The sequence below is a fragment of the Ranitomeya variabilis genome, chromosome 4 (genome assembly GCF_051348905.1).
Source record: "Ranitomeya variabilis isolate aRanVar5 chromosome 4, aRanVar5.hap1, whole genome shotgun sequence".
Taxonomy (NCBI): domain Eukaryota; kingdom Metazoa; phylum Chordata; class Amphibia; order Anura; family Dendrobatidae; genus Ranitomeya; species Ranitomeya variabilis.
The window spans coordinates 279,441,519-279,456,116 of NC_135235.1; the positions used below are offsets into that span (position 1 = coordinate 279,441,519).

Sequence of the window (14,598 nt, forward strand, 5' to 3'; positions counted from 1 at the left end):
AGACAGTGTCAGCTAATCGTTCCGCACACTGAAGGGATGAGTTTCCTACAACTAAAAAATCATCTAAGTAGGGAATGATTAATGTGTCTCTCTGGCGAAGGTAGGCCATTACTTCTAACATTACCTTCGTGAAGATCCTGGGTGCCGTGGAGAGACCGAAGGGCATGGCTGTATACTGGAAATGATGAATCTCCCCCTCAAGAGTTACTGCCACTCTTAAGTATTTTTGATACCTACTATGGATAGGGAGATGGTAGTAGGCATCTTTTAAATCAATGCCGCCCATTCTACAATTTGGAAAAAGGAGCTTAATGGCCGATCTAATAGACTCCATTTTAAACGTATAATTTTTAATAAACGTATTGAGTTTTTTAAGATTTATAATTGTTCGAAATGAACCATCGGGTTTAGGGATTAAAAATAACGGAGAGTAGAACCCTTTACCCTCTTGTCCCTTTGGCACCCTAACTAAAACATTTTTAACTATAAGACTTCTAATTTCCAGTTCAAGGGCCTTCTGTTGCACTGGTGAGGAAAGGGCTGTTAAAATAAAGGAATCATGGGGAATTTGGAGGAATTCTATTTTCATTCCTTCCTTAATAATATTTAGCACCCAGGAACTTGACGTGATTTTTCGCCATTGGGGAAAGAAAAATTTTAACCTGCCCCCTACTGGGGTGTCTGGTGTTTCAGAATTTGTTGTCTCTACGGAAGGGGGGGCCTTTGAACATAGTGCCACCCTGTTTTCCCTCTCTTGTGGCCCATCGTGACGATCTTTCATTTTGTGTTCTTTTCCCGAACGGCCTCTTCCTAAAGGTCTTCCTATAGAAAGGAATTGAGGGGTCAGGGAAGGCTTTTTTCCTCTCTTTTGCTTTTTTGAGGATCTCGTCTAATGCTTTCCCAAACAAAAACTCACCCTCACACGGAATAGCGCAGATCTTAGCCTTTGACTGCGTATCCCCCTTCCAGCTCTTCATCCATAACGCACGTCTGGCATTATTAATTAGACCGGCTGACCTTGCTGCAAGGCGAAGAGAGTCAGCTGAAGCATCGGCCATGAATGCTGCTGCACCTCTAATTAGTGGTATCGCATCCCGCAATTTTTGTCTGGAGACCCCCTGTTCGATTTGTTGATCCAGCTGATCAATCCACACAAGCATGGATCTAGCTGTGCACGTGCTGGCAATTGATGGCTTAAATATGCCCGTGGAAGCCTCCCATGATCGTTTCAGTGACGATTCTGCCTTCCGATCTAAAGGATCAGAAAGTAGGCCCGCATCCTCGACTGGTAGGGCTGACTGTTTTGAGGTGGAGGCGACTGCAGCGTCCACCTTAGGGATTTTAGTCCATGAAATTAACTCCTCATCATTAAAGGGGTACTTCCTTTTGGAGGCTGACGGGAGAAAACCTCTCTGGTCCTGTTTCTCCCACTCCCTCTTTATCAGAGCCTTAACCGCAGGAATTACTGGGAATGCTCTTCTCTTCCTCTCCGCCAACCCTGCAAACATGATGTCTTGTGCAGTTTGGTCGTCTTTTGTATCCTCACAACCTATAGTATTCCTGATGGACTTTACTAGGTTGTCCACCCCATCAAGAGGAAAACAAGCTCGACCCTCAATGTCGGAATGTGTTGAGGAAGAGGATGACGCCTGCGAGGAGTCTGAGTGGATAACGCCTTCCTCCTCGGACTCAGAGCTGGATATAGCCTTTTCTTTCCCGGATTTTTTAGGGGGGGTACTGGCTTGTGAGATGGCCTGTAATTCCTCTCTAATTATGGCCCGTATATCTGTGACCGACATAGATGGACTCTGCATTGTTTCCGCCATACACTGATTGCAGAGTTTTTTGGGGTGGGAATCTGGGAGAGGCTCGTCACATAACGCACATTGCTTGTGCTTAGATTTCTGTCTCTTTTTGGCCTGGGAGAAGAAGACATTTGTGGAAAAGGGTGTCAGCTTTATAGGCAGAGGGGAAATCACACTCACCCAGTGAAGCTGTACGGTACCGAAATAGGAGGCTGCGACTTTCTGGATCTTGAATCCTTGGTCTTACTCCTGTGGCTGGCATCTGAGGACCTTCTGCTGGCTGGCTCACCTGCTGGGTCCACAGTCTTGCCTGGGGACGACATGTTGCATCGCCTGTGCGTTTGCAACTTCCCCCTTTTTATAGGCCAGGATCCGGTCAGTAAGCTTTTTTTTTTTTTTTTTTTTTTTTTCTCTGCAGCGGTGCACTGCGCATGCGCGAAACCGCGCTTTTCCCTCCACCGCTGTGTGAGTGACCCGGAAGTGCTCCTCTACTTCCGGGTCATTCTGGGGATTCTTACACCGCTCCACGCATGTGCGGCCGCCATTATCCCGGCCTGCGCTATGGAGCGGTGTACCGGCTGCCGCTGCAGCTGTGCCGCAGATCCCGGACCCTTTTACCTGGTGGTCCGCGTCTGGAGCCTGTTCAAGCCGCACCTCTGCAGCGCTGCTCCTGTGGAATCGGCGTCATCTCTCCCGGACTCAGCCATCCCACATGCCGGCCAGACGAGGGGGGAGCCGTCTAACGGAATCTCCCCCGACGCTGCATCTGGACTGCATCCCCTGCCGTTCGCGCAGAAACCGCACAGGCGGATGCTCCTAGCCCAGGTATGATTTCTGTAGTCTTCAGAGATCCTGTCCCCTGGGAACAGGAAACCTAAACTGAGGAGGAGAGGGGGACCGCCCCCTTTTATGTCTCTGTAGGTTTCCTGTTCCTTGGGGCGGATCCCTATCTCTCCAGTGGGTGCTGTCATGGCGAAGGGTAAAAATGAGACTGCTGAAAAGTCTCCTGTGAAGAACAGGTGTGTAATATTAACTTTAGTGGTTAGTGTGAATAAGTTTGGTTTGATACAAAAACCTGATTTAAACAATAGGTCCCTTCCTTAGAAGCCGTGAGATCTGATCCATCAAGTCACAAAATAATCACGAAAAATGTAGCAATTTATTTTTTTTTATTCAGGAAAAAACGTTTTGACCATGGCGCTGAGTATTTCTAGTATTTGTGTGTTCACAATGAAGCATTACTCTGGGTCTACAAATCACGGCTTGTAAAGTGTTACTTAGGCAGAGCGCTGGACTTATGTTTGGCTCCCTGCCATCCTCTTCAGCACTTGGATAGATTGGTTAATATTAGACAGCGGGCTGCCAGACTTGTCATCTGCTGTTAAATCCAGGGTTCTGCCAGACACGTCAGCTGCTATTTGATCCTTATTACAAATGATCTTGCAACACCTGGATTGGGTCTCCCCCGACTTATGACTAACTTTCTGTAAAGTAATGAAAGATCTGGATCTATTTACACAGCACATAAAATATAGGGAATAGAGAAAAATAGTCAAATCCCAAAAAGGGACTGCTTTGGTTTTTTGTTTTTTTTTGCAAAAACAGAACCAGTCCAGACTATGATTTTTATTGGATATTGCAGTTCACCTCCATTCGAGTGATTGGGACTGAGCTTCAATACGCGACACAGACTCATGACGCAGACTCGTGAAAAAAAAAAAAAAAGCAATTGTCCAAAAGTCTACGACCGGAGACAAGACGTCCAAGTACGTCAGATGAGCACACTGCATGTATGAAGCGGACCTGGCTCCTGAGCCCATGCCAGATGGTGCTCGCTTGGTCATACAGACAGCACTGAGCCCACCTCTGATCTTAGCAGCCTAACCGCTTAGATGCCACAGTCAATATTGACAGCAGCATCTAAGAGGTTGCAAATAGCAAAAGTGGTCTCTTCTCTTAGCCATCACCCAACATGACTGCAGGGTTCCAATGGAATCATCATGGCATCCAGGGAGGCTAGTAGAGACCACCCTTGATATCAACCAGGTCTGTCGGAGAACGTTGGACGAGACAATGTGGATATCACCAGTCCATTCAGCCTTTCCAGCCCGCGCAACAATTTGAAAGTTGCAGCCAGAACCAAAAGTTTCATTTGTGCCGCATCACTCTAAAATCGAAAGCCTATAAATGAAGTGAAGAAGAAATGACACAAGGTTCAGTACGTGCCACTAAGGGCCAAGCTATTTTTGGGGCTTGGAGAGTCCGTCTGCTCAGAAGCCAGAGCAGCCGTGGTGGTAAAGAAGCCGAGATGTGAGCTTTCCCCCTCACCAAGTCTAAGTTCATTGCTCCGGATGGCATTGCCGGAGGCTTTTGGCATGAAGAGAATCCCTCTTTGTGCCCAGACAAAAGCCGCGATTGTGGAGGACTCTGACATACGCAGACAGTTGCTTTAGTGATGAAGAGGTTAAGGGCACAAAGGGGAATACGACAAGACAGGGAAAGCTTTGTGCAACGTCTGGATTTAGAGGCGGCAAGTTCAGACCACTCGTAATAAAAAAGTCTTAAAGGAACTCGAAATGTGGAAAATGTACAAAAAGGTCCAAGCAAGTCCTCTGCCCGTAGGATCCCAATAAGCCTCAATCCAAAATAGGCAAAATATATATAAACAGGGGCGCAGACTTGTGTCTTCCTGTCCCTTCTTTTAATGTAACGCAACTTCCGGCAGCATGAGCCCATCCACTTCTGTAAAACGAAGCCGGGCATAAGCTCCTCCTTACCATTGGCCCGCTACACTAGAGGGGATGCTGCAATGTCACGTTTGACATTTCTAGGTGTAGGGTACCATGCAGCGGTCAGTCTATCACATACCCATTACAGACCATATTAGAAAAATGCAGATAAAACATGTATTAAGTACTACATATTCACGTATACATGTACTGTGGCACTGTTCACATGCCGGGCTTTCTTTGGGGACCAAGGGTGTGTCAAAAACAGAAGTATTGGGACAAAGATCTTGAATTCAAATTTTTCATTTACTCCCCCCTCACCTCTGTTGCATAATCTCTGACTCCATTGCCCCCCCGGGTGTATATTAGATGTGCTTTTTCTGGGGCGACTGCGGGCTGCTATATTTAGCCCCTTACCAGCCTGAAAATACAACCCCCAGCTGTCTTCTGTAGCTTGGCTGGTTGTCAAAAAAAGTTAAGGGAACCCCCCCCCCCCAACCCTTTTTTTTTTTTTTTAATCATTTATATAATTAAAAAATACATTGTGGGGATTGGACCCCTCTATTTTTCATAACTAGCCATAATCAAGCTGACGGCTGAGGGTTGCAGCCCGCAGCTGTCAGTTTTTGCCATGCTGGTTATCAAAAATAGAAAGCCACATTTAAAAAAAAAAAAAAAAAAAATCTTTTTATAGCGCAGGCACTGGCTGATGAATACTCCCATCAGCCGCGCCTGCTCTCACTGTTATTAAAGGCGTTGGCTGATTGGAGTAATACTCTCAGCCGACAAACTTTTTACCGCCGGTCACAGCTGCTGGCTCATGCTGTCACCTGACAGCATGGGAACCACAGGTCTCTGACAGGCGGTAATCTTCCCATGATCAAAGACCGCATCTTCCGCACTGTCATGCAAATGGCTGCGTAGCAAACTGATGTTTGGGCTCCTCATTCATCTGAATGGGGTCCGAGTTTAGGTAATGTTCTGGTACCCCAATCAAACTTTTTAAGTGTTCGGCTGAACCCGCAGGACTTCAACATCAAGGGGTCCGCCCTATCGGTAGTCATGACATTTCCTCACTCCTGAATTGTCCCTCATCATCTATGAGTGATATTATTAAGAAGTGAAAGGAACTGCAGAGACTCAGCGACAAAGTGGAGACCCTGTAACATTACAGAGTTGGGGGCCGAGTGCTGAAGAGTTGAGGGCAGGAAAGTCACCAACGCTCTGCTAACTTCCTAACTGCAGGGTCCAAACCTTCTCTTGTATTAAACATCAGCCCAAACACTGAGCCCTCACTAGGAGCTTCATACCGAGCAGCTGCTACAGCATTACATCACCAAGCACAATGCTGTGTCGGATGGAGTGGTGTAAAGCCTTCACCACTGGCCTCTGGAGGAAATGTGTTCTGTGCAGTGACGGATCGCACGTCTCTATCTGCGTCTGATCGACTAGTCTGGGTTTAGCGATTTCAGGAGGATGTTACCCCCTAACTGCACTGTGCCCACTATACAGATGGTGGTGGAGGGATAAAGCAATCGGCTGTTATCCAGGAGTCGGCCCCAGCTCCTTAGTCCCAGTGAAGGGAAACCTTAATTCTTCAGCACAAGACATTTTAGACACTTGTAGCTCCCATCTGTGTGGGAACAGTTTGGGGTTCACCCTTTCCTGTTCCCCATGATTGTGCCCAGTGCACAAGGTCCATATAGACATTTAGGAAGGGGAACATGACCGGCAGCACACAGCCTGACCCTCAGCCAAATCCAACACCTCTGGAATGGGATATAATGGAGATTTGGAGATTGTGAGCCTGATCTCTCCAACATTCAGGGTCTCCTCTTACAAATTATCTTCTGGTGAAGGGGCAAAAACTCCAACAGACGCCTCCAAAATCTTACAAAAATCCTTTCCAGAAGAGCGGAGCCGTTCTATCTGCAAGGGACCAATTCCATGTTAACATTTATGGATTTAGGTGGTCAGAAAAGCTCGTATAGGTGCAATTTGCAGGCGTCCCAGTACTTTTTCCCATAGTTGGGCTGATCACAAATGACACCACCCTGAGCTACACGCGTCTATCTAAAAATCCTAAATGTTAAAAGTGTAAATATCTAGTAAAAGCAAAGCCACAAAAGTAAAGTCTGATTAAAAAGTAAATGTCAAGTTAATGACTAAGAGGAAATCTGTAGCGAGATTTTATGTGATACAACCAGAGGTGGCAAAAAACAAAACCTGATACAAGAAGAAGATACCGAAAAACAAACACGGATAACATGTCTGATGAATCAGGGGCTTGTGAGGTCTAATGAACCTGGTCAACTTAGTTTTAGCCATGACTACCAGGAGATATTTCTTGGTAGTTTGCCTTAAGCTGCATTCTGCCAGCACTACATGTGCTGGAACATACCTTTTCCTCAATGGTGAACCTTTAAACATTTTTTCTTTTTCTGTACAGAAAAATGTTCGGCAGTCTCATTATATTTCACTGGAAATCCTGTCTGTGACAACACCTTAGTATAAAATACAGGATCCATCATAGACAACAGGACAAGTCACAGCTCACCTCCTCTGCCTCTATTCCCAATGAGCTTTGCCCAGATTAGAGCATGCTCAGTTTATACTTCTACACAAATAAATAGGATCTGCGAGAGTCTATTGCTTGGAACTTCAATATGAAGAACAAAAGGCAGGAGTCTGATTAATACATTGTAAAAACTAGAGGCCAGTGCAAACATAAATCAGGATTTTTGGTCCTGAGAAATTGATCTAAAATCATAAAGATAAGTAAATGTAAATGCAGACGACCTTTCAGTTGCAGATCTGGGAAAAACATGTAACATCCTGGATTATTCTTATTTGTAGAGTTTACAAAGAAATGGTTAAAAGCTGCATTCTTCAAGTATTAACTGACAGGAAAACCACCCCCGTAAACACACGCGAGGCCGCGCCAAACAGTTGTGTCTGCAGAACGGAGAGGAAATTTATCAACGAAAGATCTACAGAAGAGTCGTACGACTTCCCACAGATACCTGTGCCCTCGTTCCTCCAACATCTCACATGCAACACAATATTTGTCTCGTGAAATTGAATTATTATTTTTTTTTTAATCTTATTTCATACACAAATGGGAACACTGTAAAGCTGTAATTTTTCCAAAATTAAAGTAAAACGCACACAGTCTTATTTTCATTATTCCCCACAATATGGTAAAACTAGTCTGGTGCACAAACCAGTATAGAATGTATAGGAACTGTCCTGATTGTCTATAAACCTGCCATTAACTATCAGCATTCTGCCAGCATTATAGGTGCTGGACTACACCCTCATTTACCAGAACGCATTGCCTCTGCAAATGTATACAATTTAAATTAAATGTTAATAAAAAAAACAGTCTCTAATCTACAGACAATAATTATATAAAATATCTAATTATATTGGTTATTTTAGATTATAGTATCTTAGAAAATGAAAGCATCTTTTTTAACTTTATTTCATTTTAATACACTGGTAGAGAGTGCATGCAGACCAATGGGAGAGTAGTCCAGCACCTATAATGCTGGCAGAATGCTGATTGTAAGTAGCCATCAACTATCAGCATTATAGGTGCTGGACTATTCCTTCACTTCCCAGCATGCATTGCTTGTGCCACTGTATAAAAACAAAATCAAAGTTTAAATGAGGCTCTACAGGAAATTTCCTGAAAATCCCCTCTATAATATACAGCCAAGATATAAATCCTCTATATGTAAAATATATTATCGACAGGATTTTCAGAAAATTATTTTCTGTAGAGCCTCTTTTTTAAACTTTACTTCATTTGTATGTAGAGGAAATGCATGCTGTAAAGCAAGGTAATAGTCCAGCACATAGAATGCTGTCAGAATGAGGATTCTAATATACATATAAATAGAGAGTATTTTCAGAAAGTTATTGGCTGTAGAGCAGTTTGGTTTTTTTTAACCATTTCTTTTTTACACACTGTCAGAGACAATGCATGCTGGAAAGCGAGGGAATAGTCCAGCACCTATAATGCTGGCAGAGTGCTGATAGAATTGATGGCACGTTATAAACGTAATATAACCTTCCTCTTCTCCAGTTCCAGTATCTGCAGCAGGGGTGAACATACCACAGCAGACGGTCAGGATGCCGGGAGCTTAACCCCCATTGATCAGATATTCATGGCCAAAAGCAAATTAATTACATCTACACCCAAATGGATTAAAGTTGGGAAATCCTTATTCCCTTAGGGTACCGTCACACAGTGCCATTTTGATCGCTACGACGGTACGATTCGTGACGTTCTAGCGATATCGTTACGATATCGCAGTGTCTGACACGCAGCAGCGATCAGGGACCCTGCTGAGAATCGTACGTCGTAGCAGATCGTTTGGAACTTTCTTTCGTCGCTTGATCACCCGCTGACATCGCTGGATCGTTGTGTGTGACACCGATCCAGCGATGTGTTCGCTTGTAACCAGGGTAAACATCGGGTAACTAAGCGCAGGGCCACGCTTAGTAACCCGATGTTTACCCTGGTTACCAGCGTAAACGTAAAAAAAAAAAAACAGTACATACTTACATTCCGGTGTCTGTCCTCCGGCGTCTCAGCTTCTCTGCACTGTGAGCGCCGGCCAGCCAGAAAGCGAGCACAGCGGTGACGTCTGACGTCACCGCTGTGCTTTCCGGCCGCTGTGCTTACACAGTGGAGAGAAGCTGAGACGCCGGGGGACAGACACCGGAATGTGAGTATGTACGGTTTGTTTTTTTTACGTTTACGCTGGTAACCAGGGTAAACATCGGGTTACTAAGCGCGGCCCTGCGCTTAGTAACCCGATGTTTACCCTGGTTACCCGGGGACTTCTGCATCGCTCCAGCGCCGTGATTGCAACGTGTGACCGCAGTCTACGACGCTGGAGCGATAATCATACGATCGCTGCGACGTCACGGATCGTGCCGTCGTAGCGATCAAAATGGTACTGTGTGACGGTACCCTTAGTCAAAGAAATCTTTCTTCAGCCTCTTCCTGTGAACATGCTTGTGTAAAATATAAATCTACAAAAACAAGTCTGGACCTAATAAAGGTAGAAACAACCGGAAGACACAAATCTAACGATGATCACACGCGAGGAGCAGGAACTCAGGAGGCGTCCACCATAGACGGGCCGTCAGGGCAGACGAGGTTCCTCGGGGAGATCTGGAGCGATATTTTGAGCGCGGTGAGATGTTCCTCATTTATAAACTTATCTGTTTGGTTAGGAAGTTCACATGTCGTGTAGTCAGTCGGAGGGCATGACGGTGCATGTATTTTAGGAGATAGAGACGTCCCGGAAAGTGCCGAACTAAGCACGTTCTCCAAGATCTGGTGGTGGCCAAGATTAGGTGGAGATCCACAAGCTGCAGACAGGGTGGTGGTCAATGAGGGGAGGTCACGCCTGAATTACACCTGCACGATAAGTGCTTGTGTCCAACACGTATGTATATAGGGATGATATCCACACCCATGTGTAAGGGGCAACACCAAAAGTCAAGGGAGGATCTCAACTGGATTTTCAGGCATATATACATTCTAGATATTTTGTTATATGTAAAAAAAAAAATCTAAATATAATATAATATATACACACACGTATGTATGTGTGTATGTTTGTATGTGTGTATGTGTGTGCTCTTCAATATTGAGGATTGCAGAAAAATAAAAAAAAGGATGATGTTTTCCTTGATTCTTCTTTTTCCATTTTTGTCCCAATAACGAGGGGACTTTTTTTGCGGTGATCCGATGACCAAGTCATGAGAAATGTGGTGTGGAAGACGTATGCAAATTAATCTGGCAGTGCACTGGGGTTTGTCAATGCACTTGTAAGGGTCTAAGTGCACAGACACGCCCCCAGTGCACCTCCAGCCTGCTTAGATTATAAGCTAGATTTCTCCCAGCTGGCACATCGGATCTCAGTAATAAAATAGAAAAAAAAAGGGAGATTTTTTTTTTTTTACTGAGCCAGAAACGCCTACCCAGACATAATACATGCACTTCAAGTTAGAAAATTACTATAAAACCGTATAGACACATTACCTGACAGATAGCGTGAAGTCGCCAGGGTTGCTCTTGCTTGGCCGAGCCAAAAAACTTCCATGTACCCCATGTGTTAGGAGCAGAGTTTCAGCTTCTAATCCATTGATGTTTGGGTGAAACCATCTGGCAAGAAAACAAAAAAAATAATAAAAAAAAATATTAAATATGAATTTATACTATATGACAAATATGCAACCCCCCAAAAATTGTTTCCATAACAAGAGAAGCGAACTGGAAATTAATCAACTCCGGCAGAGGAGAGACATTTGTACACAATATGCAAAATTTTGCAACTTTTTGCACCAGCCACAAACCTTTTGAAAAATTAGGTTCAGAGGGCATCATTGTCAGGGTCGACCGCAACCCAAAAGATTTACTATCATTTAAGTCAGAAACTAACATGAAATAGTGGAATTTTACATCGGCTCATAGCTGGGGGCAGATTCTGGTTTGTTGCACAAAAATGTGGCAAATTTATAAAGGGGTAAAGTTTCACCTTGCGGACAGTGACATGTCAAGCCTGACATGCCAAGGTGAGGAGAGTTACGCCACAATGCTCCTCTGGGAAATATGCAAATTGTCTCTTCAGAGAGGAAGAGGACTAGAACTCTAGGTCCACCTATAGGAAGTAGCAATCCTAACAGTCAATAACGACCCTTTAAACGAGCCTTGTCTCATGACTTAGGATAAAGTCAAATAAGAACTACATGATCCGCTGTAGGGAAAACGCTGAGGTGACACATACAGAAACTACTGACCAAGTAAGAGTGTCAGCGAAAATGGTTATTTTCCATCTGTACTTGAAGATTTCAGTTTCTACGACTTTTTTTTTTACTTTATGCAGGATGCAGACAAAAAACCATGCAAAAAAAGATGTATCTAATACATGAGGTATTTGTCGATATTTTGGCCAAAAAACACGAACTGGAAACCCACGGCAAGGGTCATTTTTATTATGCTGCCTGTAATTCGTCTTATACTTATCAGCCACAGTCTTCATCTTTTATCAGCGTCAGTCCAGTTGGATTTCTGCAGGTTGTGACATGCCAGATCACTCCAATGTGTCTGCTGGGTAATCCAGAGGTCACAACTCAATGGAAGACTAAGACAGAATGAGGCTTTACATAGAGTTTGTGACTTACATCCGACTTCTGGACAGTCAGAAGATGCAGTTACAAGATGGCGGCACAGGGCTGCAGTGGCGCCAAGACGAGCTGAAGACCAGCTGGTAAATATAAAACTAGGGACAGAGAACGCAATTAGTATCACCACTACAGCGCTGAAATAAAAACAATTAACAAAAACTAGAGTGGTGCTTAAACCCAATGTGAACACAGAACAGTAGGAACTTGTGACTCAATCTTCACAGGTGGTGGAGTATGCGGGACAGACATGGAACCTGGGTGCTATGGGGGAAAAGGAGCACCTCTTTGGTCAAGGAATACAGATACAATAGCCTTTAACACCTGCTGGAATCTTATAGTTTTGGATACCATTAGTACAGGTGCATTTTAATAAGGGGCTGTTAATGACAAGAGATCAGAAATTATTGCAAAAAAAAGGAGTTCTAAAAAGCAAGAAACTTGTACTAATCCAGATATTGATGTTCCTTGATAATACTGAAGCTATACAGCAATATAAAATATATACAATTGTAAAAAAATATGGGAAATATGCAGCTGTATGAGAACACCTAGCTCAGCAGGGGGGGGTAAGCCTCCAATGCTGTGAGTGACAGATCTCATACATGGAATCAGCTCCGAGCAGGACAAAGGCTGCTTGCAATATATAGTCATGCTGAAGTTGCCAAAAGAATATTCTAGAAACATGATCCAATAAGGAGTCATGGAGATACTATACGTCCTAGCTGTACCTTGTGTATATTTCCAAGATCCCCAGAACATGACAAATGCCCTTCAGGGGCTCGATCCGTTCTAACACCCCAGGGAGGGGAGATATGTAGAATGGCTAATAGTAACCAGAAAGCCAAGATGTGTTTAGTCTGAATGCATAGCAGGGGCCCAGCCGTATCTGATCACACCAAAACCGCCTCCCTAGGACTGTCCATTGAACAGCTATGACTCATCTTAGGTTTTGGAGTTTTTAGCCGCTAGAAGCAAGGGGAGGGGATTTGGGTTCAGCTCAGAGGACAGGAGGGGAGTGACCCAAAGGGAATAAAAAGCTAATGTAAGGCCATATGGTCCCTCTCTGGTATGCTTGCTGGTCACTTCGAAAGTGGGGGCCGCGACAACATACTGAGAAGAGACCAAGGAGACAGCTGGCAGCCCATGCCCCTTATGGCCCAGTACACACACGGTCAAACATCAACCCGGTAATTGACATGATCCATCTGCTTATATATCTTTTGTCCTACCACTATTATATTTACATATCTGACCATTGTATATGTATAACCATTGTTTATATAGTGTATTGTCTAGTGTGCCCTTAAGATGACTAAATATATAATTTAACCTTAGGATGCTCTATTATCTCGATCTAACAGTCTACACGTCTATCTCTCGGTTTATCTTTCCATGCTACCGGGACTGGTTTCTGGCCTGATACAAGCCTGTTCTGTTATCTGGATTATATCCAACAAGGAACTGGTAGCAGTTATATGGGGCTGGCAGTGTTCTGTTTCACTGGTACTAGTGAAAGGCGTCTTTCAGCCCGTCAGGGTTGTGAGCGAGTGTGGTGCCACATCTGTGACTACGTGGGCCACTTCACTGAAATAAGGGGTGCTCACTTCCTCCATAGTGCCTCCCTGGGCCTGTGTCGATAGGGGGCGTCTGTAAACCTGTGCCAAGCTGACCTTACGTGTCCTCAGGGGGTGCAGAATGTCACATTGGTGGAAGTGAGGAGACCACATTACGTGATCCATCTGATGTAATAGGGACATCAGGTTGAGTGGAGAGGTGCAGGTTCATCACAACAATACAATAATAAAGGTTGTAAACTTCACTCCAGAAAAAATAAATAAGTGCAAACCTAGTATCTCTCCTGCCAGCATGTACAAAGAAAAAAAAAGCAAATCAAGCATCGGAAAAATAAGAAGCTATAAATGCACATCCTACGCAGCTCTCCAGTAGTCATGTGGACAATATGCTGAAGCTTCAATTTTCTATAAAGAGGGACTCTTCAGTCTATCTATTCTTAACTGGTTATATCTTGCTAGTGTTAATAAATGAAAAATATATATTTTTTTTAAATAAAAAGTGCACCCTTCTAAATCCCCCAAACCCTCTACTTTTACTGTATCAAGTCTTGGCTATGCTGACTCTGCTCAATGCACCTCCTACCAAATATCAAAATAATGGAATGATTGCTTTTGGTCTAAGCCAGCAGGAAGATGCATTTCCTAATGTTTTGGAGCGTTCAGACTGTTCTGAACCACCCACGAGAATTCCTAATGCCAGCTCTGTGCAGAAAGCATTGAAAAGCAAGTGTAATATCATCCCTTTAAAGCACCCTATACACTTTAGATAACTATCCATAGTCTTCAAGTACATCCTATGTTTCTCCATGTGGGGAGTGGCAAGCCAAGCATGGCAGAGTGAGGAGACTTATAAGCCATGCATGCTCCTCTGGGAAAATATGTACATTTCAGATTGCACCTTTCAATGGGTAGCGCTAGAATTCCAGTCATCCGTCTCTGAAGAGACAGTTTGCATTTTTAAATTTCCCAGAGATGCATGCATGGCTTATAAGTCTCCTCACTCTGACATGTCAGGCTTGGCTTGTCACTCCCCATACGGAGAGACATAGGATGTCCTTGAAGACTAAGTCATTCGGCTTTAGCTGCCCATGGTCTGGAGCTGCCTTACACCCAAAGGGTGTCCTAGAACACAACAATCTTCGGTGGACAGATATCAAGCACATTCAAATACATTTTTGTGCCTTGTTTTAAGGGGTTGCCAACTTTTACTAATCGAAAACTCCAATTTCAATTGCCCAGCTAGCAGATACAGTACATACTGGCTAACACTGATAGGATGGG

The 14,598-nt window shown here is 44.1% G+C and overlaps 1 protein-coding gene across 1 annotated transcript in view; it reads right to left on the minus strand.

Moving 5' to 3' along the window:
• The window catches only part of LOC143764445 (tyrosine-protein phosphatase non-receptor type 11-like), a 130,283-nt gene that overhangs the window by 66,147 nt on the left and 49,538 nt on the right, over nt 1-14,598 (minus strand). The window contains exon 2 of the mRNA XM_077250006.1: nt 10,599-10,721. Within this exon, the coding sequence (XP_077106121.1) occupies nt 10,599-10,721 (123 nt within the window). The remainder of the gene's footprint in view (nt 1-10,598; nt 10,722-14,598) is intronic.